The following is a 27,731-nucleotide window of genomic DNA, read 5'->3' as shown; positions in this document are numbered from 1 at the left end:
GATGTCTCGATGACTTTCCATCGGCCTCGGCATTAAGAACAACATCAAACTCATGATTAGATGACAAGTATGTGAGCAATTTGCAAAAGAAAAGACGAGCTATTTGATAAAGGGAGTTGGAGATGAGACTTGGATTTTTGAGAATGTGAATGCAAGCAGAAGGCATATTTATAGAAGAAAATGTTACCATTACATATAAGGTAGAAAATGTTATCGTTAGAGAAAAGACAAAAAAAGTTACCATTGGAGAAATAACAAAGCATGTTACTGTTAGAGGCAGGAATTCAAAATATTACCATTGTACTATTTTGCAAAAACTTTTATCATCAATTCGCGGATAGATATTACCGTTAGAGAAACTGAAAAAAACATTACCGTTATATGAAAATGAAAAAATTGTTACCATTAGACAAATGGAAATCAAATATTACTCAAGTATATATGGACAAAATCAAATTTAAAAATAGCTTTGCGTTGGAAAATGCACATATTAAAAAAATTATTATTTTTAATACTGATGTTGGATTGAAAAATAATAGTGTATCCAGAAAAGAAGTGAATAAGACGAAAGAGTTAGTGGTTAAGAATGGAAATGGAACTGAGAGAAAAAAGTAATAAAAAAATAATAGAAGAATAATATTTTAATAGAGTAGAGAAATGAGAGGGAATGAGATGTAGAAGGTTTTTTTAAGATGAGTAAAATTTAAGATAAAATTATAAGGAGTGTCCTTTTTAGCTACAAGTTACGGAAACATTTAGGGAACCGGATGGGAATGCTCCTACACCCAATATATAGCTATATACGAAAAATCGACGATATCTTACCTTTAAAACCTTCTAGTAGCATAAGAGATAGAGGATATCTCACCTTAGATTCAGGCCGTTGACCGTAAGAATATGATGATCATGAAATCTAATTCACTACAAGAAATTTGGTTTTTTGAGACAAAAAATTGTCTCAAAAAACTCCTATTTCTTCCCAATATGGTTTTGGAGACGAAAAATTTTTATCTCTATTTTGTCTCTAAAAGACCGTCTCAAAAGGTTTTTGGAAGTGAAAAATGAATTTCATTTCCAAAAATGATTTTTATGGACGAAATTGGGCAAAACCAGTCGAATTGATTCGAACGGGTATTTTCTTTAAGACGAAAATTTTCCATCTCAAAAATACATTCGAATGGATAGATACAAGTTCGAATGGACACAGACCGTTCGAATGTAAAAAATATTCATTCGAACAGATGAAGTGTTCAAATGGATTTTATGGGTTCAAATCGACTATTTATTTTTGAAACTCATTCCATTCAAACGGGAGCTTAGTAATTAATGTTGCTCGAATAAATATTTTATTTTTCGAACGGACATACGGACTATATATCATGGTAGTCGTTCAAACGCATTATTTTGTATTCGAATGTGTCTGTTTTTGTTCGAATGGATTTAATAAAGGTAATTGACGTTCGACTGTATTAATCATACAATACAAAATTTAATTAAAAACAAAATACTAATATTACAAAAATTGTAATTCAAACATCACAATTGTTCAAATATTTTGGAACATCATAATAAAAAGACAATTAAAGAAAAAATAAATTTTAAAATTGTGGTGGTGGCATAGAGTTTTGGGACATAATTGACTGCAACTGTTCAAGCACAGCCTTTTGTACCTTCGTCCCCAGACTCCTCTGCATGTTCTCTTCTAATCTCGCCTCAAGATCCGTTGCTTAATCTAATTAGGTTAGCAACTCATTTTCCTTGGACCTCAATCGTTCTATCACAAGTGTTGATTCCTCCAATTCCTTAGTCTTGTTGACATTCGATCTGGCTTGAGAAGAGGTTGATGATGTTGAGGATAGCTTCACGCAACGTCCTAAACCCCTCAAATATCCAGAACGTGATTCAAGAACTTGAGGAAAGATTTGAGCATCTTTGACAGATGATGCATCAGAAGGATCTGCAACAGTTTCCTGAAGATATATCATCTTGTCCTACAACAACAAAAACATTAAAGGTATTATATGTAACAAAAATATTATTAGACAATCGAGTTAAAGAAATTTAAACTTACATAATTTGGCTCTGCTTCAGGACTGCTCCAAGCACCATCACGATTTTTATGTGCTTTAGCATACAATTGGGTCAGATCATAGTCAATAGGACTTTCTTCTTTCTATTAAAGGAAAATCTATATTAGAACTTAAGAAAATTGTATTATATGTTAATATTTAACAGGGATTAGAATAACTTACCATTTTGTTAAACAAACGATGAAAAGATCGAGAACCCGCATGATGGTGTATCGTTAAATTTGATCTATTTGCTTTGTTCACCGTACTTTGTTGCTAAAAAAAATATTATGTCTATATGTTTAATACATCTATCATAGACTACTAAGAAAAGATAGTAGCGAAATTACCTGATAGGCAGGATCTTCAAACATATCACAAACCTTCTCTCATTCGTTCGGTGGCATTTTTTGGAATGGATTTTGACGCGCCTCTAATGTGGTACTAAACTCCTTATAATGTACATGGCATCGACCTTTGTACCTCCAAAATGCATTTGACATTAGTTTCACAACCGTTAATCGATCCTCTCGTCGGCCAAAATTAAGCTCAAACTCATCATTTCAAAAATTATAATCAAGTATTATAAATACAAAGTAACTTTAAATTAACATGTTATATACTTAGTTGTTTGGAATATAGCTTATTACCGAGCAACGATTTTTGATGTGGTCTTTCACATCTTGAAAAACTTTAGACCAAGAGGATGTAGCAATCGGTGCATAAGTGCGAGTAAGTGAATCAATATAAGAAGCAAGCTACGCTGCTGAATCTCCGTAGCCATTGGTGTGATCATCAGGAATATCAACTTTAAGTTTTCTCACTTTCCTTACATTCTCTATACAGACATCCCTCGTAGTGCCTCAACCTTGACGCTGGCTTACAACAAGTATATATACAGTAATTAGTGTATTTGAATTAAATTATTTTTATTTCATAGATATATATATTACCTAAATCAAGCATAAAATATGGTATTTAATTTGATATACTATACCTTTTTCTGGGTCTAGTGATATTAGCCCATTATCGATGGCAGGTGAACCACAAGGGGAGTCAATAATGGATGGCGATTGTGCACATGTTGCTTTTCGTTTAAGAGGCATATCTATTAAAAATTGTAATAAATTATATATCGAACAAACGTTACGGATATTTATAAAAATGATAGTTACAAAAATATCTGTTTGAAATTCATTTAATATCGGTTTTGCTGGACCAGTCACCCTCATCCTCACTAGACACTTCAGGTGATTTATCTTTTTCCGACATTTCACCCTCAATTACGTTGGGTTGAACATCTTCTCTACGCAATGGGACCATGTCATATTGGCTTAGATCAACAAATAGATTGATGCCTGATTCATTTTCTTGATATACTTCTTCATTTGCTGGACTATCATCTTCTTTATGTGGTTCGTCTGTCTCTGGAATGTAATCATATGCATTTCTTGGTGCAAACTTCTGCACTACCCCCCATTGGTTCTCGTATTCTGGATCATCTAAATAAAAAACTTGATTTGCTTGGCAAGCAAGAACGAAATAATCGTCCTCATACCATGTGTAAGATGAATTGACACTCACAAAATATTCATCGTTACACACTCCCAACCTAGGATTTGAGACATCTCACCAATTACATTTAAACAACCAGACCATATATCTCCCCATGTATTTTAACACTATGATATCTTCCACAATTCCGTAGAAGTCAATGTTATCATCCCATGGCTTTCTTCGACAACAACCCCATAATTTTGAGTTTTCCTATATCATTCTCTATCAGTTGTGTGAAATCTATATCCACGCACCAAACATCCTGAGTATTGGATGGCTCGCTTAGACGGACCACGTGCTAGAGCATACAGTTCTAGTGAGATTTCTTCTGAATTATCACCATATTTCGATATAACCTACATCAATAAATATTATAATAGTTATATCCATTTTAGATAGAAATCTGTGGAGTTTAGTGGTATGTAGTTCGTATTATAAGATGGGGCTTTACAGTAATACTGTATGTTCAAACCACGAGGCAAATTCCTCTTCGTGCATCTTTTCTACATTAGTTACACCATTCATGCAAAGTAGTTGTATATATTCGCTGCGCATGTTCACATGAACTATTGATTTTTATCAACTTATAGTACTATAGTGTTATACATGAAATTAAAGATAGTATTGATTTAGAGGATCATCACTATCCTCAAGTAGTAGTCAATCTCTGCGCAGTTATTCAAGACATACCATCGAGCTCTTTCAAACTCTCGCCCATATAGGTCATAGCCCACTTGTACGCCTATGAGACAAACGGTCTGGAAAAACACGGTAAATATCGATGAGACTCCCATTTGTCCACCTTCATAATTTCAATTTGGTCTCGTAAATCTAGTATCAACTCTATGGAAATACGTTGAACAAAAGGTATGACATTCATTATCAATGTATGACTCTGCAATTGAACGTTCCGGACGAGCTTTATTCCCAACGGATCGCTTAAATTTTCTAAAAAATCGTTCAATAGGATACATCCATTTATACTGAATTGGGCTAGTGACTAAAACCTCACGAGGTAGGTGCACAGCCAAATGAACCATTACATCAAAGAATGAAGTGTAATGAATGAAGGCGGGTACAAACTCTCTAATTTGTACAATATCACTACAATGTCAGCTTACATTTTTACCAATGCATCAACTTTCAACATCCTACTACAAATATTCCTGAAAAATCAACCTAATTCTCTAAAAGCAATGAGAACATCTCAAATAAGCTTTCCATGCACAACAACTGGCAACAGACGTTATATAAATACATGGCAGTCGTGACTTTTAACACCAGTTTTCTTCAATCATGAGTTCGAACAGATCTTGACATGTTTGAAGCATAGACATCGGGTAACTTGATTGTCATGAACCAATCATAGAATTTTTTTCTCTCATCATTTGAAAGAGTATACCATCTGATGGGCATATAGCCAGATGACCCATTATCTTGCAAATGCAGCTCTTGTCTTATGCCCAACTCTTTTAAATTTTTACGAGAGTTAGCTGTATCTTTTGTCTTCCCTTCTATTGACATCAGAGTGCCCAATATACTCTCACGTATATTTTTCTCAATGTGCATAACATCTAGATTGTGGCGCAGTGTCAAGGTAGACCAGTATGGCAACTTGAAAAAATACTTTTTTTTGTCCAATTCAACTCCGCTTCTAGTTGTTTTATCTTTCGAACTCTTGCATCTTTCCCAAATCTATTTTTTAAAACATTCTCAATTGCGCGATAATATCATTTCCAGACAACTCTGGTGGTGATAACCTGCGCTCAACCCTTCCATCAAACATCGCTCTATTTGAATGCCATCTATGATCATCTGGTAAATATCGACAGTATCCCCATGAAACATAATTTCCTACCAATTGTCAACCACTGAGACTGTATATCTTTATTGCAAACAGGACAAGCCATTTTACATTTTGTGCTCTACCCAGACAAGTTTTCGTATGCTGAGAAATCATTTATTGTCCACATCACTATAGCATGCATCTTGAACTCCCGTGATGAGGCTGCATCATACGTACTGATATCCTGATCCCACAACTCTTTTAACTCTGCAATCAGTGGTTGCAAATATACATCTAATTCGTTCCTTAGTGATCTTGGCCCCGGTATCAGTAGAGTCATCATAAAATACGGATCCTTCATACACTTCCAAGTTGGCAAGTTATAGGGCATTAATATGACAGGCCAAGTATTGTGAGAAGTGCTCATATTGCCAAATGGATTAAAACCATATGTTGCTAAACCAAGACGTACATTGCGAGGTTCTTCGGCAAACCATGGATACTCGACATCAAATTTCTTCCATTGTAAGGAATCCGCAGAATGTGAGAGGAAGTTTTCATCGTGGACTCTTTCTGTGTGATGCCAAGATATATCTTTCGCAGTCAACCGGGACGTAAACAATTTTTGAAGTCAAGGAATGAACATAAAATGTCATAACACTTTTTGGGGTACATTACGATTATCAGATGTCCAGCTTGACTTATGACACACTGGACATGAATCAAATTTTGCATATTGCTGTAAAAAGAGAACACAATCATTTTAACAAGTGTGGATGATATTATAATCAAATCCTAACCCTTGCTTCAGTTGCTTCACTTCATAAAAATTACGGGGTACTACGTTATCCTGAGGTAGAGTCTTTTTAAATAATTCTAGTTACATGTCGATAACCTTAGCAGAAATACGACAAATAGACTTAATATAGAACAACCTCACCGTGAAAAACAACTTACTATGACAGGTGCACTCCTCATACAACTTTAGTTGTGCATCATCCCACAGTCTTCCAAAGTTTCTATTTCCCTCAAATGATTGTGCAGATGTTCCTTCTTCATCCATCGTCCCAAATATTCCTGCACCCAGATTGCTTAACATCTCAGTCATATTCTCTACATTATCATCATTGTCACCAGAAACATCCGCATTAATGTTGTCAGTGTTGATGTCGTTACCCTCCTCCATTGATTGGACTGATAGCTAAATCTAACTCCTCTAGAAAATGGTTCGCCATGTAAGACCCAAAGTGAGTATTTAGGATCGATTCCATTTACAAATAAATGATCCTCCATTACCACCAAATTATAAGAACTACGACTTTTGCACTTCTTGCATGGACATCTTATAAATCCTCGACTGTCAACACTCATATGAGCAAACTCTATAAAAAACTTCACCCCTTATGCATATTCCTTATAGTCTCACCTAAGTCTATCTTCAAACAGCATCCAAATTTTCTCCATTGTATTTCCGTTACTCGTCATCTGTCTATCAAAATAACATAATTCATTGGATAAACATTTACAAGAGTCTTTTAGCGGATACTACTTCTAGTATTGATAAGGTAGTTGGTCATATCTCATTCGAGAGACTATCATCTATATCGCATATATATACTCAGTTTAAACTCTAATGTTAGTCAAAATTTCAATAGCATTTCTCTACAATTTTTCAAGTATGCGAGTCACGATAAGTCATCAACCCTATTCATGCGCCGAACAACTTACGAATGGCATACCAGAAGAATGTAAGGAAACACTGAACCAAAATTTTAATTGACTAACACAAGAGTTTAAACTGAATATATTTGTCATATAGATGATAGAATCCCAAACTGTCCACTTTAGACAATTTAAGAGTTGTACCCAAACATTCTTTTAAGAGAATGTTTGGCCACAACTCTCTAACGGGTCTAAGGTTCAATTACATGCATATAAAAATAACACTGAAATCCATCTAGCTCCTAACTAGTAAACCAACTCCTACAATTATTTAATCACTCTCTAATTCATATGTTTCTTATTTTTAAGGATTAATTATAATTTGAATTTACTTATTTTTTAATTATACCTTATAGCTTTTAACCCCACTATCTTTTAAATATTAATTCTAATTTAAGTTATACATAAATCTTATGTTTCTTATTTTTAAACTATTAATTATAATTTAAATTTACTTATTTTTTAATTATACCATTTAGCCTTTAACCCCATTATCTTTTAAATATTAATTCTAATTTAAGTTATACATAAATCTTATGTTTCTTATTTTTAAAGTATTAATTATAATTTAAATTCATTTTTTTTAATTATACCTTTTAGCGTTTTCTTTTAGAAGAAAAGTCAGGCCCCTGTCCAAGAGAGGCCCCTATCCTGAATTTATTAGAAAAAACCTCACGAATGGCAGAGGATCATTGTGGTTACAAAAAAACCCCCCAACAAAAACAAATCTCATTTCTCTCTAATAAAAGGAATCCCCAAACGATCCATATGAATCAAACCTCGCAAACATATTTGTTCAGATTCCGAGCCAACAAAATCAGTGTTAACACCATGCATCCCTTCCTTCGCCAAAAAATCCGCTACCATATTTGCTTGCCGAAAAATGTACCTAAAACATGCATTAATCTCATTAGCAAGATTCTTTATCTCCTCCCAAAAATCCCAAAGAAACCAAAGTCAAAAAATTTTGGAAGCGAGCTGATTCATGTCTACCGGTGAATCTAATTCTACTAGAACATCCCGAAGCCTCAGCCGTTTACATGGCCAAAGACCATCTAATAAAGCTCGACATTTGGCAACCGTATTAGACGCAAATCCGTAGTGATGTGCAAATCCTGCTATACTCTTGCTATTGGAGTCTCGGATGATACCTCCACCCCCTGCCTCTCCCGAACTGTTACAAGCACCACCATCAACATTAAGCTTCACCTTTCTCCTTTTCGGCATCACCCATTTGATTAAAACTGCTTGTTTCTTATGAATAGGGGAATTCAGTATCCTCAAACTCTCCATCACCAACCTATCATTCTTTCTCATTTGCTGGAATTTTTTCAGATTAGAAGAAGCATCTTTGAGTAGAAATTTCATAGTTCGAATCATATCCTCTACCTTAAATGAAGTGTCATCCATTCTAGCCACACATTGAGCCTTCCATAAAGCCCAGGAAATAATAATGGTCAAAGCTCCACGTATCCATCCTACTTGAGATTGTGTCGTTGCTCGTTGCCACCAAAAGGACATCATACCTTTCCAGTTTCTGATCTGCGCTAGTCTTATCTGTCACAAATTTGCAAAGTACCTCCATACCTCTTGAGCACTCAAACCCTCACAGAAAATATGATGCATTGTTTCCACTTTAGGCATTGTACAACAGCGGCATTTAGAGGCTATTGGAATGGCCATGTGATGAATAACATCATCAGTCGGGACTGCACCTCTCTTCGCCCTCCAACAGAGAAAAGACATTTTCTTAGGAATATTAGCTTGCCACAACCACTTTCTCCATTCACATGGTTGTCCACGTTGCCTAGAGATCTCCCAAGTAGATTTAGTGGTAAAGTCACCCTCCAAAGAATGTTTCCAAATCAACACATCAGGTCTCTATCTCAGCCTCACGCCAGAGTCACGAATTACCTGGAAAACCTCAGATGGAACCAAGTCCCAAATGATTTCAATTTTCAGACCACTGTCATCTATTACCTCAGCAATCAATAGTAGACTACTTCCTGCCATCGGATAGAAATCTTGCAAAGGACCACACCCAACCCAATTATCCATCCAAAAGTTCAAATTACCATTCCCAACCAGCCACTTAGAATTTAGAATTACTCTCGGCATTATGGTTGTTATACCTTGCCAAAACTGAGATCCTTTGTGCAGCTGAATTGCCTAGTAAATATGTTCCCGCCCAAGGTATTTTTTTCGAAAAACTCCGCCCACATCGACTCCCCTGTTAACAGCTTCCAACCAAATTTCATAAATAAAGATTCCTGCACCTCCATCAAGTCTCTAACACTGAGTCCGCCTAAACTCCATCGAAGATCCCCATAGGAAATCTGAAAATATTTTTTTAAGCATTCCAAACACAGGCTTGGGCATTTTCAACACCGATAGCATATGGTTTGGCATGCTATTCAACACATGTCTAATAAGAATGATCTTCCCCCGAAAGATAAGATCTTGCTTTTCCATCCTGCCAATTTTTTTTGATTCCTTGCCAAGAAACCATCAAATAAACTAATCTTCAAACGCCCCACATAAAGAGGAATTCCCAAATACAAACACGGCCATGCGTCCTCTTCAAATCCAGAAATCAATTTAAGTTCATTCTTTCTATCCATAACAATATAGGAGGAGAAAAAAATAGTAGACTTACTCAAACTCATCAATTGTCCAGACATCTCTTCATAACGGTGCAGTGTTGACATGAGGTTCCTGATGGACAACTTTCCACCATTTGCAAAAATCAAAATATCGTTCGCATACAGCAAATGAAAGATAAGGGTACCACCACCTGGATGATAAGGTTTTATATGCCCCAAACTAAATTGTTGGTGAAGCATACGAGAAAGAATTTCCTGAGACAAAATAAATAAATAAGGCGATAAAGGATCACCTTGTCGAAGTCCACGCAACGCATAAAAAAATCCTTTAGTACAACCATTCAATATCACCAAATAATATGGGGAAAAAAAAGCATTGTAAACTAGATTCCTCCAACTATCTGAAAAACCCAATCGATGTAAAACTTCCATAAGGAATTTCCAATTAACACGGTCGTACGCCTTTTCCATATCGATCTTCATCATCACATTACCACTTCTCACCTTCCGATTTATCCCTTGAACCAAATTCTAGGCCAAAGCCATATTATCGAAAATACTTTGGCTTGGATGAACGCTGCCTGCTCCTTAAAAATAATTCTTTCAAGAATAGGAGCCAATCAAAGAATCATAATCTTCGTTATAATTTTGTACACCACCAAACAAAGACTAATAGGCCGAAATTGTCCAAATCCCACAGGTTCCTCCACCTTAGGAATCAACACCAAATTTGTAGCCCCGAAGAAGGTAGAAAAAGGTTGACCCGCAAAAAAATCATTTGCCATCTTTAGAAGGTCATTTTTAACAATATCCCAAGCCAAAGTAGAAAAAGAACCTGAAAACCCATCAGGTCCGGGGCTGCCATCCATAGGAATAGACCAAAGGGCATCCTTGACTTCATCAATCGATGGCATCCTACACAACGAAGCATTCTCATCTGCTATTACGGCTGGAAGTAATAAATCAAGGTTCGGAACGTTGGAAGCAATGTTAGCGTAGGAAAAAAGCCTCTAAAAAAATCGCACTAGCTCAGTAAGCACATCATCAGCCGAATCTAAAACACCTCCATCTTCCAGTGACTTTCTTTATATTTTTTTATTCTTTTTCTGCACTCTCATAGCAGCATGAAAAAAACTTGTATTAGAGTCCTCTTCCGTAAGCCATTTAATCCTTGACTTCTAACAAGCCAAAGTTTCCTCCTAGGGAATCCACTGCAAGTGTGCTTGTTTAGAAGCCATTAATTCACTTTTTGCCTGAGTAGAAAACGTCCTTATCACCTCCAGCCCCTGAGGATCTTGCAATTTGAGATGTTCCCATAATTCAATTCTTTTATCATGGAAAAAGCTGGCATACACAAAAGATGTTAACACACACCTCAAACCATAAGAAAACCAACCCGAGATGCTTGGTCTGAAAGTGAAGTCAACTCAAATTCCAGTTCAGCTACCCAAAACAACCAGATTTCCCCACCCCCCCCCCCCCCCCACTTCTGCAGTATTGACAAAAGACGGTAACTGCAACCATCTCGCTCATCGACTACATTTATTAGCTGGTATAAAAGGTTCCAAAATAGCCACCCCCAATGGCCAGCTTTTATTCAAAAGACGCCGAAGCCTATGTTTCAACGAAATAATTCTCCTAATGTTCCAGATCAATATATACATAAAAAAAATCAAAGAAATATTTTGGAGGGCGTATGACACTCTAGAACAACGATAGATTTCTATTTTCTCACACCCTTTACCTTTTTCAACAGAACATGCATTTATGGATTCCGTGTGGCCCTGTTTGAGAGAAGTAACAAAATAACTCGGCCCCGCTTCATAAAAAACTTCCTAAAAATGGCTAGAGTTGCCATGAGGAGGACCCAACCAGAAAGAGTGCCTCGAAGAACAAGAAATATTCATCTCTAAACAAATTCGAACCGCCTCAGGCCTTGTAACACAAGTCGTGGCGTTATCCTGTTTCAAATATTTCCCAAAACCATCTCCGATACTCCATAAAATTGATTCCTGAAAATAATTCGGAGGTAAACCTGGCAAAGTCATCCACACCGGAACCCAAGGTGAATCCTCCTCGACAAAATCAGAGTCCAATGAAATACCGGGAAAGGCACGCCAAGAATTTAAGAATTGCCTCTTGCCATCACCGAAATAAAATCCTCTTCCTGAGCCATCCGCAGTAAAACATCGCGTGGGTTTTGCAATTGCCCAATAACTGGTATTGTTTTCAGCCCCCACCGATTGTGGATAAATCCCCAAATATGATCAAGCGATGGTCTTCGACGTAGGAATTTTAAAACCATAAAAAACCAGAACGGTTTAGACGTCAACTGCACTTCCGCTTTTGAGAAAACAAAGAACATCTCATCATCTTGAAATTTCGGATCACCATGTGGTATTTGAACGATCGGCAATAGTTGAGGGTTAGAGCCCACCACATCAGCAAATCTTCACCTTGCATGTTCCGTCAATGTCTTCCCACCGCTAGTATTCAACTTTGGCCCTGTATTACGATTCAAATCCTCCCCATCCATCCCAATACTAGTCGGCAGTGGCATAGGGCTGGCACCCAGCACCATGCTCTATATCCCTACGTTACCACAACGTTGAGAGAAAAGTTCCTTTTAGCTTTTAACAGCATTTTCTATTAAGTATTAATTCTAATTGAAGTTAGACATAAATCTTATGTTTCTAATTTTTAGAGTATTAATTATAATTTAAATTTACTTTTTTTTTAATTATACCTTTTAGCTTTTAACCCCATTATATATTAAGTATTAATTCTAATTTAAGTTATACATAAATCTTATGTTTCTTATTTTTTAAAGTATTAATTATAATTTAAATTTACTTATTTTTTAATTATACCTTTTAGCTTTTAACCCCATTATCTATTAAGTATTAATTCTAATTTAAGTTATACATAAATCTTATGTTTCTTATTTTTTAAAGTATTAATTATAATTTAAATTTACTTATTTTTTAAATATACGATATAGTTTTTAATAAATTATCTCCAAACCATTAAATTTTAGTTTAAGTATTACAACATAGGAGCACACCCGTTTGAACACTTCAAGATTTGTTCGAACATGATAATGCATTCGAACGTGAAATCATTGTGTTTGAAAGGTTGCAACCAAGAATCCATATGCAAAACAGAGCCAAACACAATCTCAGAGAACACATTCCCACATCCACAAACATTGTATAAACACAAATATATTTTCATATTTGTTCACAAACATTGTACAAACACAAATATATTTTCATATTTGTTCAAAAACACAAATACATTCACACATCCAAACACAAATATATTTACATATTTCTCACATCCAAATGCAAATATATTCTTCTAACCTTAATCTTTTGTTCACAAACAAGAGAGAAAATAACTAATTTGAGTTTTAAGAGAACATAAATTTGAGTTTTTTAATAAAACAATCACATGAAAATAGAATATTAAAATAAAAGAACTTACTAATTTAAAGAGCAATTAGTGGTTGATTTTGGCCGAACACCTCAAGGTCTGCTCTCTCACTTTTGCTCCCTCTCGCGCTCTCTCAATCTTGAGAGGAATCAACATAAATGGCGAGCACGTTTGTGCTTCTGGACATCTTATTTTTTATTTTTCCGTTCGAACGTAATTTACTAACCATTCGAACCCGAAAGCAGGGAAGCGGGAAAAGTTTCCCACCTGATCAATTCAGCGCATATCCGTTCGAATGTCCATTATAGTTGTTCAAACAGATAATTGAAAGTGTAATATGGCGCAAATTAATCCCACCATAGCTTAGGAATGGTGCCAACATATTATATACGTTCGAACTCTATAAATTTCCATTCGGACATGTAATTAACCCTTTCTAACAGTAATAATAGGCAGTTTGCACGTGTGATATATATATATATATATCTAATTTATATAGAACACTTAATATTTATGTGTTCAATATATATAAGTATAAGTTAATAAGTATAAAATAAGTTAAGAATATATATGTCTAAATATATAGTAGAAGATAAGCATATAGTAGTGTACAAGACTATATACTTAAATAGTACACCCATATAAATATTATAAGTATATTATATAAGAGTATATTATATAAGTATATTAAATATAGAAGTATATTATATGATATTAGCATAAGTATATATTATATAAGTAGATATAATTGTATATCTAACTATAATATAAGTGAACAAATTATATATAAGTATAACTATATAAGTATGTTATACATATAGCAGTATATAATTATATAGTAGTATATATATAACTATATATATTGTAGTTTTATATATAAGTATAATATATTGTAGTATATAAGTATATAGTATATAAGTATTAGTATAAATATAAGTATATAATAATTAAGTATGAGTATTATATAAGTAGTATAAGTATTATATATAAGTAGTATAAGTATTTATACTATATTATTATAACAAATATAATAATAACCAACACAATATTTTTTTCCCGTTGGAACGGTATTCGTAAGCGTTCGAACGAATTATATATTTTTGAAATGAGTTCGAATGGAATTACTAACCGTTCGAACGGGAAAAAAATATATATATTAGGCATCGTGTCCAGACCCAGTGCCGTTAGAATGCACCAAACCCATTTCAGCCCCTCCGTCGCTCCAGTGCTTCCAGTTGCCAAAAGTCATCGTCCACCACCACTCTCCAACCCCGCCAATTTTATGTTCCATAAATATTTTATGTTCCGTTCAAACAAGGTTTAAAAAAATTCTCACCAATTTTAATTTAATTTCCCACCAAATGTTCCGTTCGAATACATAAATGTTGTGTTTGAACAAGCTTGAAACCTTCTCGCCAGCATTTCTCACCAAATCTTTACTGTTCGAACGAACCAATTTTATGTTCGAACAGACTTAAACTTTCTCTACCAAAATAAATTACTTCCCCGCCAATATTACCATTCGAACCAATTATATAGTATTCGAACAAACATTAATTCCAAGTTTGAAAGTATTTTTGACCATTCGAACGGTTTTGATGTTTTAAGAAGACCTAATTCATCACAAATGATGTGGTTTGAACGACTTTTAAACCGTTCGAATGTTTTTACAAAGTCATCATTTTTTTAGACGAAATTTAATAATTATTTTTAAAGATGAAATTTATTTCATCCCTAAATTATTTGTTCCCTAAAACTAAAATTTCTTTCTGTGATTGGACTTCACAACCTTTGTTCCCAGTAATTAATTTCCGGCCAACCGTAGTATTGTTGCCTCATGCACTTGGAGATGGTTCCAACCAAGAATTTACGTACGAAACAGCTCAGGAATAAATTAAAAAAACCAACAAGACTGTCGACAAAAGGAATTGTCGAGATCAGTGAATAGTTAAATATGGAAACTTATTTGAATGTGATTTTTTTATAATTTTTAAAATATTTGTGACAGTTGTTATCTTTTTTAATTATTTTGGACATAGGAATATATCGGTTAATCTATTCAAAATATCAAATTAAAATGTTTTATCCAAAATTTCAACAAATGAGTTTTCAAATATATCGGTTAATCTATTTTTTTTTTATTTATCGTTTAGATATAATTACAATTATGACCATATATAATATGTATATTTTCTGATATGTATATTTTCTTTGCAACTAATCTTATCTACTCATTGTAAAATATTTGTCATATATATATATATATAATAATTAGGAAGCACTCCATGATCACCAATTACACAACGACACTTAGCAATAAGCAATTGATGAAAGGGAATCTCCTCGACAGCTGGTATCCTAATCCTGCCTATAAAGACAATTCAACGGTCCTTTCCATGGTTAACTAATCTTCGTATGATGCAATTGTGGACTCCGATGACCCACAAATAAGGATATAAAGAAATAGAGGATTAATAATTTAAAAAGCTCGTTATATCAAAGGTTAACTGAAGTCTTGACTTGGTACAATCCATCGAAGTTATAAAGTAGAGCTAATCGTAAAAAACAAAGAGACAACAGATTAGACTTTGAAAGAGAAGAACGGATATTTGGATTTTATAGAGTTTTCATCTGAAATGTACGTGTTGTGAAAACAGAAAAAAAAAAAGTAAATAAACGATCAATCATACATCATAAAGATTTATGTAGTTTGGCAACATGTCAATATCTGCAGAGTTACAGAGGATTTTACTCTCTTAAGAAATTTCAAGGTACATTGCAGGGCAAAATTACAATTATGACCATATATATGGTTGTATGCCGGAAACTATAATTTCAAAATTTCTGAGTTGGAGAAGGAAGGAAGAAGAAGAAGAAAAGAAAGAGAAAGAGACAGATTTGTAACAAACTCGATCCCCAAAATCAAGCTGATTTCGACGAAGGTTGAAATAGAAGGTTGAAATAGATACAACAACCCATTTCGGAAATAATAACCCACAAAATTTTCAGAATTTTTTTGTACGGATTGTGACAAGTGATTTAAACAAAGTCGAAGTTCGTACTATATTAATTGTTGCGGTATGCGCCCGCTGCTGATGGACTAATATTTTAGTTGGATTAAAAAAATGTATGGTTTTCGTGATGTGCGTTGAAATTAGTAGTTTTGAGATAGTCTCTGAGTATCTCGTTTTCGATATTTATGAAATAAAAAATTAAAATAAAAAACATAAAATAAAGAGAAGAAAAGACTGTAGATTTGTTGCAAAAATGGACTGAGATCAGTTAATGGGAGCAGCACGTACTAAAATATACGCACACTTATAGCAATATGAGTTGCCAAACCAATTATATGGGCCAGGAGCGACTCTATGGGAAGTGATTATTAAGTCTCTTTATGAGTCTGATGACTGGCCCTTAATAATCAACTGAAAGTTACATTTAGAGAGTCTATTTATATAGTCTCGGCCCTCCCCCCTTTGGATGACTCACTTGCACAGCAAACATATTATTTCTCTCAATGTGTCAGTTCTTTTAGTCCTAGCATCTAGGCTGTGGAATTTGTGAATGTTACTCTGATTTTTCCACGTAGAACACTCCACCATCGATACGGATGGACTTCGGATGAACAACGACGACGAAGACGAAAAATCAGTGAAATAACTGCACTAGATCTACGATTTGTCAATGGGTAATATTGTTTCCGTTATGTACTCTGATGTAGTATTTCTAACATGACAATTCTTGTCCAAATATTTCATTCAACATAATTAAAGATGTTTACTATAGAAGAATAACGTGACGTATTCAAATTACATCTTCTATCAAAAAAATACAATTACAAAAAATATTATAACCAAACTTCTGAAAACATTTTTAGGATAATACTTACTTTCAGATGACAGGCTGAAGGGACCGATTAATACACAATAAGTTCTGATAATTAGATTGTAATATTGCTAACTTTTCATGGTATACAAAGTTTGTAAGAAAGAGAGGATCAATAGGATGATAGCGGCCAATGTCGAAAGTAAAGCCCAAGGAGTGTTGAAATAATTGCGCACAAGCACAGCACGCCATCTAGGCCACCTGCGGTTGCAGTATCCATTAACATTGTTGCAAAGCTTTCCGTAATAGAAAGTTTTGACATAAGTATTGTGGTAGAGCTTATTGAAGAACTGAACCGCTTCCTTTCGATTTGACCAGCTATGAATAATCTCACTCTCGCAAAGTATGTCCACGTCCTTGGTAGTGTTGATGAGGTTGTCTATGAGTATGGCATAGGAAGTCAACCACGCTTCACAGTCGGTGTAGCATTGCTCAAAAGCGATCAGATTTCGGAAAGCTGTTTCTGTAGTCTCTTGGATTAGCAATGGAGGAATTTTGAGGACCCCATCATTGAATTTTATGTCCAATATGCTTTCAGATGTACCCTTCACGAATTTGATTCCAGCCTCCACGAGGCTCGTAGCAGAAGGCATGACCTCCCAATATTCTGAGTTGTTTTCTTCCTCTATAGTTGATGAAACCAACCATTTTCTCAGTAGGTCGACTATGTGCTTGATGTCTTTGAGAGGCAAGATTTTGGTTGGTGGTGTGGCTGAGAAAGTTGTCCCAAAAAATTGAATGGCAAGTTGAAGTAAAGACTCGGTATGTGTTTGTTGTTTGGTCATGTTGAACAACCGCTCGAGTACAATCCAAGGAACTTGGTTTTCTAGTAATATCAAGTCGTGGTATAGAAATTGAAGCATGCAAGACATGGTAAAAATAGGGTCATCTTTTTCTCTAAGCTCCTCATAAGCATCCTTTCGAAAAAGCTCAATAATGAAGCAACCATCAATTAACAAGATTTTGACAAATTCTTCTGGAGTGTATTCAATTGATTCGGCATAATATTGACGAGCCTCTTTCTCTACTTCCTTGATGGATTTGATCAAATCTATCACCCTTTTCTTACCTGTCTCTGAAGTGTGTAATCGAGAAATAAGGCATTGCAAGTACTGTAGTTTAATTTTTTCAACGGCTTTCAAGTTTGGATTGCCATCATGGTGAAGAGGGCCGAAAGAAAACGCATCAGGGATAAATGCTTTTTCATTTTCCCTGTAGAGTATATTGGGGATCTTGAAGATACAACTCTTTGGTGGCAAAAGCGAATCATGGAACATCGTTTCTTCAATTGAATAGGCCAAGCCTTCTATGTTGATTATAACACTATCTCCACTCACAGACATTTCTAATCTTCAACAGAAGTGAAAGTCTGCATGGGCATCACAAACAAGGAAGCTAAACTTACACTAGGACACATCAAAGATGATAATAGATATTAGATTCACTAGCTAGCACACAATATATCTCACCTTAAAAACCTTTCAGTAGCACCAGAGATAAAGGATATCTCACCTTAGATTCAGGTCGTTGACCATAAGAATAAGATGATCTGCATGAATCTGATCTGACCTCTCAACCTTTGTTCCCAGGGATTAGGCGGCTAACTAAGCGATCATAGCCTCCAAACTAGCCACGACTTGAGCCCCGCGGTTTTGAAGTAGCGGAGCTAGATTTGGGTTTGCCAATGGAGATGCTACGCACGAAGATGCTGTCGACAAAGAAAATTGTCGAGAGTGAAAAGTTTAGTATGAAACCTTATTTGAATGTGATTTTTTTAATTATTTTTTTTAGATATTTGTGAAAGTTGTTATCTTTTATTATTATTTTATATACAGGAATAGGTCAACTTTTTGTTTAAAATATCTAATTAAAATCTGTTTTTATCTAATATTTCAACAAATGAGTTTTCAAATATACTTTCTATCTATCTATATATATATATATATATATATGAGATCCGTTAATCTATTTTTTTTATATCATTCAGATATAATTTTGAGTAATGATAGAGAAAGAGAGAAAAATATCTAGCATCAAGTGTGAACAGTACTAAGCAATAAACAATTGATCGGGAATTATCTAGATATATAGCAGGTATGTGACAGTGATACTATCTATTTATTATTTATAGTGTATTTATTTTTTTAAGTATTTTTTTAAATTTTTAATTATTAAGAAAAAAATAATAACTATATATAATTTTATTAATAGTATTTTTTTAATTATTAAATAAAATTAAAAATTAAAAAAATTAAATATAAAAAATAATAAATAAGTAATAAAAGAATAATAACCATCTCATTTTCCGTATACTATTCTGCCGCTTTAAAGGCATTTCAACGGCCCTTCATGGTTTATAGTGGCAGTGGCCGACAGCCTTGCGAAGTAAATGAAACCAACTGAGACATAGAAGGTATAAATTTCTCAGTCACGGATAGTATGGGCTGTTAATATTTCAAAAAACAAAATAATTTGCTATATATATTATTACTCTTTTAAAAATTTATCCAAAAAAATATATATTAATATTATAAAATATCCATACACTGCAGATCACGTGATGCCGAGTTTTGAGATGCGACGTTCGAAGCGTGTGGGCTCCATCTACTTTTAATTAAAGGTTGCTCTTCAGTCCCCTGCAGTCACGGACTCATGGTAATGCTAGGGATCTGCCGCCGGATCCCGTTTATTTTATTTGTTTTTTATTTTATTTTTTTTGAGTTTTTTTATATAGTGATATTATATCTTTTTTAAAATATTTAAAAATGTTAAAAAAAATATATAAAAAAATAGGTACGCTGTATAATATAAGATCGGGAGTTCTGAAAAAAATAATATTTGGACTGACACAGACAACTGTTCACTCCGGCACCTTGATCTCATGCAACTTGGGTTCGCCGTTTGAGGTAGTTAGTCAGTCACCTAACACGGTTTTGGAAAGGGTAGTCAGTTATTCTTTGAAAACTGGACACTAGATTACATGTTAGAGCTGTGACAAGTCAAATCATATTAAGAAAAATTATAAGAATCAAGAAAGTATTAAGGATGATTATGTGAATATAGTAGTAGAATAAATTTATGATATCTTATTTCTTACAGTGCATAATCTGATTGATGATTAGATATTAAATTCAGGATCTTCGTTTCATAGCACCTCACATAGAAAAATTGTGCAGAATTATATATGTTGCTGATAATTTTGGGAAGATGTATGTTGTTGATGGAGAGACACTAGATGTAGTCGGAGTGGGTAATGTGTGTATCACACTGCTAAACAGGAGCGTGTGGACTTTACAGCAAGTCAGACATGTTCTAGATCTAAAGAAAAACTTGATCTCTGCGGGACAGCTTGATGACAACTGTTTTACAGTAGCGTTCTCTAGAGGAGCTTGGAAGATTACTAAGGGTGCGCTGGTCTTAGCGGATGGTAAGATATTTAATTCTTTATACTTGACATCAAGGTCCAGTGATGTACACGTAAATACAAGAGTATAAAAATACAGGTTTGATCGCGGGAAACATGTGAGGAAGCTAAAGGGAGTCAACTTTATCGTTCCTCATGAAAGGTTGAGAAAGTTGGCTAAGGTTACTAAGATCGGTTCGAGACCGGATACTCCTAGTGTAGTGAGAGTTGTGAGTCGCCCAGTAGATGTCTTGACTAAGGGCGAAGTACGTGGAAGTCTGAAGTCAGGCTTAACTTCAGTGCGTCTTCTAGCTTGAAGTTGGGAGCTGTGAGCTGCAGAAATGATAGAGTTTAGTTGGAAACAATGGCTGGCATGTGAAGACCCAGTCTCTAAATGAGAGATTGTTGAAATATATGTGAAGACTGATTTTAGAGTTGAAAATATGTTTGCTGAAAATTGGCTCGATTGTTGGTCAGAGCCAAAGTTCGCTCGACATACCGCTAGTACTGTTTGGAGAAAATAATACTTGGACAGACACAAACAACTGTTCACTCCGACACCTCAATCTCATGCAACTTGGGTTTGTCTTTTGAGGTAGTCAATCAGTCATTTAACGCGATTTTAAAAAGAAAACACTACTATGCCCTCACAATTGTACCGTCCTAGTTGATCGCTAGTCAAATTTATTTTTTTTACTTAATGATTAAGGAAGTAATTTTAAGTATATTGATATATTTTAATTATTTTTTAAAAATATTTAAAAATATTAAAAAAATGTGAAAAAAAAAAAGAAAAAAAAAAAAAAAAAAGGCCAAAAAGCCTGAGCGATTACCGAGTAGCGTTGCCCGTTTTGAAAAGGTTAGTCAGTTAGACATTATTCCTTTAAAAATTCCAATCATTTGCACATGCTCTTTAAAAAGAAAAAAAACCATAAAACAAATAAAATAACCACCTTTCCAGGCCACCATAGATAATTTATTGAAGGTATTAACACTATCCCTAAAGGCACAGACAACTGATCAAAGCTTTTGCAAGAGATCAAGAGAAGAAAAATGAAAAGAGATGCAGATCAGGCAGAGGCAGCAGATCTAAGGTTATCGGCTTCGGGACGAAATGGGCATTCCCAACAAGTCAACAGCCCTACCATCACCACAGCTACTACAGACGTATGTGGCTCGACCTCAGATCCCGTTAAAAGGAGGAGGTAAGGGAAGACTAAAGCATTAATTGGAATGAACTTATCTATATGTATGTCATCCAGAAAATCACTACACAACTTGATAAGTAATGTGTGTGTGTGTGTGTGTGTATATATATATATATTCTGTTTATTGCTATCTTGAAACCTTTCAATTTCCTATATGTAAGGACTCAAAAGATTAGATATATAAATTTTAAATTCTGTAAAGGGTGAAGAAAGGAAAAGGAAAGAAGATAAGTAGCTGAAAGCATTTCGCTATTTTGATTGAAATGTGCATGTGTTGATTCCTGTGATTCTATGACAGAAAAAGAACGTGGCATTCAAAATGATGGTGAGTTTAATCTTGAAGATGAGGAGAATCTTAAGAGCAAAGGAACAGTACCAGTTATTAATGGGTCTGCAGGTTCCAAGGATTCGCTTCAGGATCAGACCAATCAAAATGATACTTATATCAGCAATTATGACGAAACAACTGGACGTGATCAAAGAGACGACAATTACATCACCAAAGGAGATGAGTTGAAAGAGGCAGATCATCTTGAAACGGAAAACAAAAGGGTACCGTTCTGGCGTAAACTGATAGCATATCGCCCATGGAAATCTAAACGTTCTAGCTCTGATCTTGAACGCAAAGGTACTAATTTACATTCAGACCATAAGACATGAATTAGCACATTAATCTCATCGTACGTAATTTGAAATTAACAATTTTTATAATTTTTTTTATACATAAATGTCACTTCTGGATCTGATAGATATTAATGTGTCAACTTAAATAAACTTTTTATGAACTAAATATGGTTAAATATATAAGTAATTAACTTATGTGGTTTCTCTTAAAGTCAGATATATGGTTTTTTGTGCATTTTAATTGAACGTTTCACTGTGTCTTTTTAAGAATGATGTAGTTTGTCAATATTCCATTATAAGTTAAGCTATTATCATGTAATGGAACTAAAAAATCTTAAAATATAAAAAGAAAACTTAAAGCTTCATTAATTATTAATGTTAAAAATATTATTTTTAAGAATTATTTTTTCACACGTGATGAAAAGTATTAATTAATTAAGATATAATTTAAATTATTAAATTTATCTCTTCATTGTAAATAATGACACTATAATAGTTGTATTTGCATAAGAATAAGGTTGAGGATAAAATGGTAGTGGTCAACAGTCAAGACCCGTAATTAGAAGAGTATTTAATTTTACCAATCAAAACAAACAACAAACGAAATTGCCCTCAAAATTAATTGCAGTGCTGCCCTTTAATTTGCACAATGAAAGAAAAATCCGAAAGTCGATTAGACCGCGTATATATAAAAATGAAAATTTAATTTTGAGAGAGAAGTTATAGATCTACTACAAGAATCATCAACATTTATAACGAGTTATTTACGATAAAAATTATTTTTTAAGAGAATAAATTTATTTTAACTGTAAATAATTATTTTAATAAAAAATAAATCACAATAAATGAACAATTTTTTTGCAATGAGAATTTAAAATTTATTACAACTCAAATGCAGGTATTTTTTAAATCGACAGCTGCATAAATCCCAATTAAATGCATATTCTTAGGTCTCGTTTGGATAATGAGATAAGATGCGATGATTTTAGATAAAAATTGAAAGTTAAATAAAATATTATTATAATATTATTTTTTAAAATTATTATTGTTTTGATGTTTGAAAAAATTGAATTGTTTATTATATTATATGTAAAAATTTTAAAAAAATTATAATGATAAGATGAAATGAAACTATTTTTATATCATAACAAGACTGATGATATCATTTATTCATATAATAGGTTATAACTTTTCCTTCTTTATCATTTATTTTCAGGTTAGAGAAACATGAAATATAGGAAATGAATATAAAAATAAGTGCCTTGTTTCTGTTTGGATTTTTGTTACTTTTCCTTAATATATTATTATTGTGGTTATTGTCCGATCTATTACAGGTATATTCGGTGGCCGCAGCTGCGATGACTGCTGCAGCAATTGCGGTGACTGCTGCTGCTTCTACCTCGTCCGCAAACGCAAAAAAGGTTCCACATTCTCTCCAATGTTTTTTACAATACATTTCATAATAATGTGTTAAATAAAAAATAATTTTTTAAAATATTTCATAAAAATAATATTATTTTATAAAAATATTTTTATTTTATAACATTATTATCACTACAACAGAATGTGTGTTTTGTGACAGAAAAAACTGTCACAAAAAAATGGCAAACCGTCACTAAACATATTTGGTGACGGTTTGAAACTGTCACCATGACCGTCACCTAAAGTGCGTCACAGAAAACATTTGGTGACGGTTTACTGTTCAACCGTCACAAAAAATATTTTTAGTGACAGTTGGAAGTGTTCCGTTCGGTACAACGTTCGAACGTTCCTTTTTTTGTGACGGTTATGAACTGTCACAGAAAATCACGTTCGGACGTAAAATCAAACGTTCGGACGTTATACACGACCGATTGGCGTTCGAATGAGAGAAGTTGACGTTCGTTGGATATCGTGTTCGAACGTATAAAATTTACGTTCGAATGTTAATGCGTCCGAACGTTAATTACATTAAACGTTCGAATATTTGTTCGAACGTAAACGTAAATGTTCAAACGTAGCGCGTTTAATGTTCGGACGTTATTTCGAATGTAAATGAAGGAGCGTCCGAATGCAAGTTCTTTGTTCGAACGTTAGTCGCTTTACCGTTCGAACGGTTTGTTCGTTTTAGCGTGAGTACGTTCGAACGATTCAATTGTATTTACGTTCGAACGTTTGTTACAGTGTGAACCAACGTTCGAACGATTTTTTTTTACATTCGAACGTACAGATCAGAAATACTAATTTCATAAAATTTAAAAACATAATACCAATTGTATCATATTACATACCCAATTAACAAGTAACAATGTCTTATAAAAGTACAAAATTAGATATTAAAACTAGTCAGAAATATTGATAAAATTTATTTCTTCTTTTTCCCTCGCCCACGGGGATTCTGTTGCAACGACATAACACGTTCCATTTGCACCATCATCTCCCGTTGCACTTGCTCTTGCACTTTATTGCTTATTCTTTCCTCCTGGTCTCTCTGTTGGTCCTGCAAACGCGTCTCTAAACGAGACTGTCGTTCTAAGAGAGACTCTAACTCTTGTTGTCTCGACCTCATATACTCATTCTCACGCCGTGCAGCTTCTAAATCTGCCGTAAGATTATTAATTTGTGAAGCCGATGAGGTTGAGGAGGATGAACATTTATGCTTGATAGATCGTCCCAAACCTCTTGCCATACTAGACTACGGCCCGAGCACTTGCGTGAATATGTCTATGTCACTAGGAGAGGATTCCTCAGAAGCCGACTGCATCTCCAACATTTTGCTCTGCAATTTAAAAGGTAATGATCGTAAATAATTAGTAACGTATTAAAAGAAATAGAAATAAGAAATAAACTATTAAAATATTATATAAATAATTTATTTAACAAAATTAACACTGCTTACATAATTATCTGCAGCGACAGGATCCATCCACTCACTATGCTCATTAGTGTGAGCAGCAGCATAGACATGAATGAGGGAAAAGTTTTCAGGATCATCACGTTTCTAACAAAGCGAGAATATTAGCAATTTTAAAAAGATAATATTAGTACTTATCAGAAATAATATCAGGAAAATAAATGAATTCTATAATTTTTTAATTACCATTTTTTCAGCAAGACGGTGGAATGACCTTGAACCGGCACGATGGTGGACAGTCAGAACGGATCTATTCTGTGCATTTGTAGAACTCAAGTGCTACAAAATATATTAAAAATGTTAATTGTAATATATATACATATAATATATAAAACGAATATGAATGTAAATAATTAAAAGATATAAATGTAAAATACCTGATAATCTGGAGATGCGAAAAGATCACAACACTTTCTCCAATCATCTAACTTCATCTGCTGAAAAGGAGACTGCGCAGCCTCTTCCAACGTCTCAAACTTCTTGAAGTGGTCATGACATCGTCCTTTGTGACGTCGGAATAGTGTAGCCATCAACTCATTCACGGTTCTCAAATCCTCGCTACGGCCAAAGTCGAGGTCGAATTCATCCTAATAAGGGAATCAGGTAAAAAATATAATATATTAATCTAGGTGAAAAAATGTACTAAAAAGTAAACTCACCAGCACTCGACTTCGACTGTGCTCCTTAATCTCTATCGGAACATCTCGCCATGAGCGCACATAAAATGGAGCATAAGCTCGAACTACTGTGCCAATATAGGAGGAAAGCGCTGCTGCACTATCATCCACTCCTCCAGTGGAATTATCAGGAATTGTGATCTTCAGTTTACCATACCTTCTATTTTTTTCAAGAGAGATTCCACGTGTATAGCCACGACTGCGACGTGCAGATGCATCAACTACATGATAATAGATATACTATAATTATAATTATATAGTTATTGAGGAAAAAATATTAACTATATATATAATTATCAACGACAATATTTCCTTACTGGTAGGTGTCGACTGGCTGTTGTTCTCTTCTGTGTTAGCTTCATCTTCAGGAACGGATTCCTCGAGTGGGAAGTCCTCAATGGGTTCAGGACTTGGACTTGGCGGAGGCACATTTCTTCGTTGTCGTTTTGGCGGCATTCTTGAAAATAATTAATTATATCAAAAAAAATTAATTAGAAGAAATTATGAAAATTCAAGATATTTTAGTCACCTATATGAATAAAATATTTAGTACTTTTATTCTTCAGATGAATTTTCCATGCTTGCTTCAGAATCTCCATCAATAACATCTTCTTCATCATCATGCACCTCTTCTTCATCATCTTTATCCACCTCCTGCCCGGATTCTGATTCGTCTTCATCTTCTGACTCGTCTTCTTCTTCTTCCTCCTCACTGACTTGAATTGAATGATCATTTAATACAGACGGGTCGAGATGTACGGGTGGGACATCATCTCTACACAAGGGGAGCAACTAAAGTGCACCGAGGTCAACAAACAAATTAATACCCTCTCCATCTTCCTGGTATGCCGCAACAATCGGAGTGTCATCTTCATCTCCACTATTCTCGTAATCTGCACCCGTTCCTGCTTCATATATATTTCGAGGAACAAATTTTTGTACGGCTCGCCAAGTTATCTCCCCACTATCTTCATCAGCACTTTTCATTGGATCAATCAAGTAATAGACTTGGGTAGCTTGACAAGCCAATACAAATGGATCATCTTCGTACCATTTAGATACAGTATTGACACTCGTAAAGTGATTATCCCTATGTATCGAAACCCGACCACCACCTAGATCCCACCAATCACATTTAAAGACATATGTTACAGACCCACCCAGATATTTCAATCCGATAATATCACGTATGACACCATAATAGTCAATATCATCTGTTCCCTGACTCCCCTCGACTAACACACCACAATTTTGAGTCTTTCTATTACGTTCAAGGTCCAAAGTATGGAATCTATAACCTCGAACCGTGCATGCAGTATATCGAAGTGCTCTATTTGAGGGACCACGGGCCAATACATACAATTCAGAAGAAATTGATCCGGGATCACGAGCACGTTGTTCCAAAATCTATAAATTGAAATAGTATATATTTATTATTTCATTATCCAGAGTTAAAAATTTCACAATATAACATATATATAATTTTAGTTCATACACGTTCTTCAAACCATCCGGGAAATTCTTCCTCGTGTCTTGCCTCTATATTTTCTACGCCTTCCGTCCTAAGTTTGTCCATGTGGTCACTGTTATAACATGTTGCAAAAGAAGTATATTTTGAGCACAACAATTCTAATTAATTTAAAGAAAACTATAATTATTCAAAGAAATGAAATGACATACCTAAGATAATCATCAATCTCTCGGCAGTTATTTAGCACATACCACCGAACTTTACCCAACTCTCCATCAATTAAATCGTAACTTGTTTGTGCACCCAAGGGTCGTACATTCTGGGAAAACACTGATAGCTCACGAGGAGGCGGAGTAGCAAGATCAGCATTTCGCTCTTGACGATTAAATCGTGTCTCA

At 34.4% G+C, this 27,731-nt stretch overlaps 2 protein-coding genes and 1 long non-coding RNA gene across 3 annotated transcripts; 1 reads left to right on the top strand and 2 right to left on the bottom strand.

Moving 5' to 3' along the window:
* Positions 1-596: 596 nt before the first annotated feature.
* LOC121242803 lies at positions 597-13,070 on the bottom strand. The gene is made up of 4 exons (XR_005935978.1): positions 13,043-13,070; positions 7,414-7,416; positions 2,515-2,521; positions 597-779 (listed from the first exon to the last, which is right to left on the bottom strand). It is a non-coding gene; the product is annotated as an uncharacterized LOC121242803 (long non-coding RNA).
* A 4,018-nt stretch (positions 13,071-17,088) lies between these two features.
* On the bottom strand, positions 17,089-18,815 carry LOC121242801 (UPF0481 protein At3g47200-like). The gene is made up of 2 exons (XM_041140749.1): positions 18,570-18,815; positions 17,089-18,407 (listed from the first exon to the last, which is right to left on the bottom strand). The coding sequence occupies exons 1-2, from the start codon at positions 18,590-18,592 to the stop codon at positions 17,129-17,131; spliced, it is 1,302 nt and encodes a 433-aa protein (XP_040996683.1). The 5' UTR covers positions 18,593-18,815; the 3' UTR covers positions 17,089-17,128.
* A 2,651-nt stretch (positions 18,816-21,466) lies between these two features.
* LOC121242802 lies at positions 21,467-22,395 on the top strand. The gene is made up of 3 exons (XM_041140750.1): positions 21,467-21,665; positions 21,967-22,101; positions 22,141-22,395. The coding sequence occupies exons 1-3, from the start codon at positions 21,575-21,577 to the stop codon at positions 22,326-22,328; spliced, it is 414 nt and encodes a 137-aa protein (XP_040996684.1). The 5' UTR covers positions 21,467-21,574; the 3' UTR covers positions 22,329-22,395.
* The last annotated feature ends 5,336 nt before the right edge of the window (positions 22,396-27,731 follow it).

This window comes from Juglans microcarpa x Juglans regia, chromosome 8D, assembly GCF_004785595.1.
Source record: "Juglans microcarpa x Juglans regia isolate MS1-56 chromosome 8D, Jm3101_v1.0, whole genome shotgun sequence".
Taxonomy (NCBI): Eukaryota; Viridiplantae; Streptophyta; class Magnoliopsida; order Fagales; family Juglandaceae; genus Juglans; species Juglans microcarpa x Juglans regia.
Note: the sequence above shows the minus strand (reverse complement) of the source record. Positions and strands in the feature narration are given on the sequence as shown.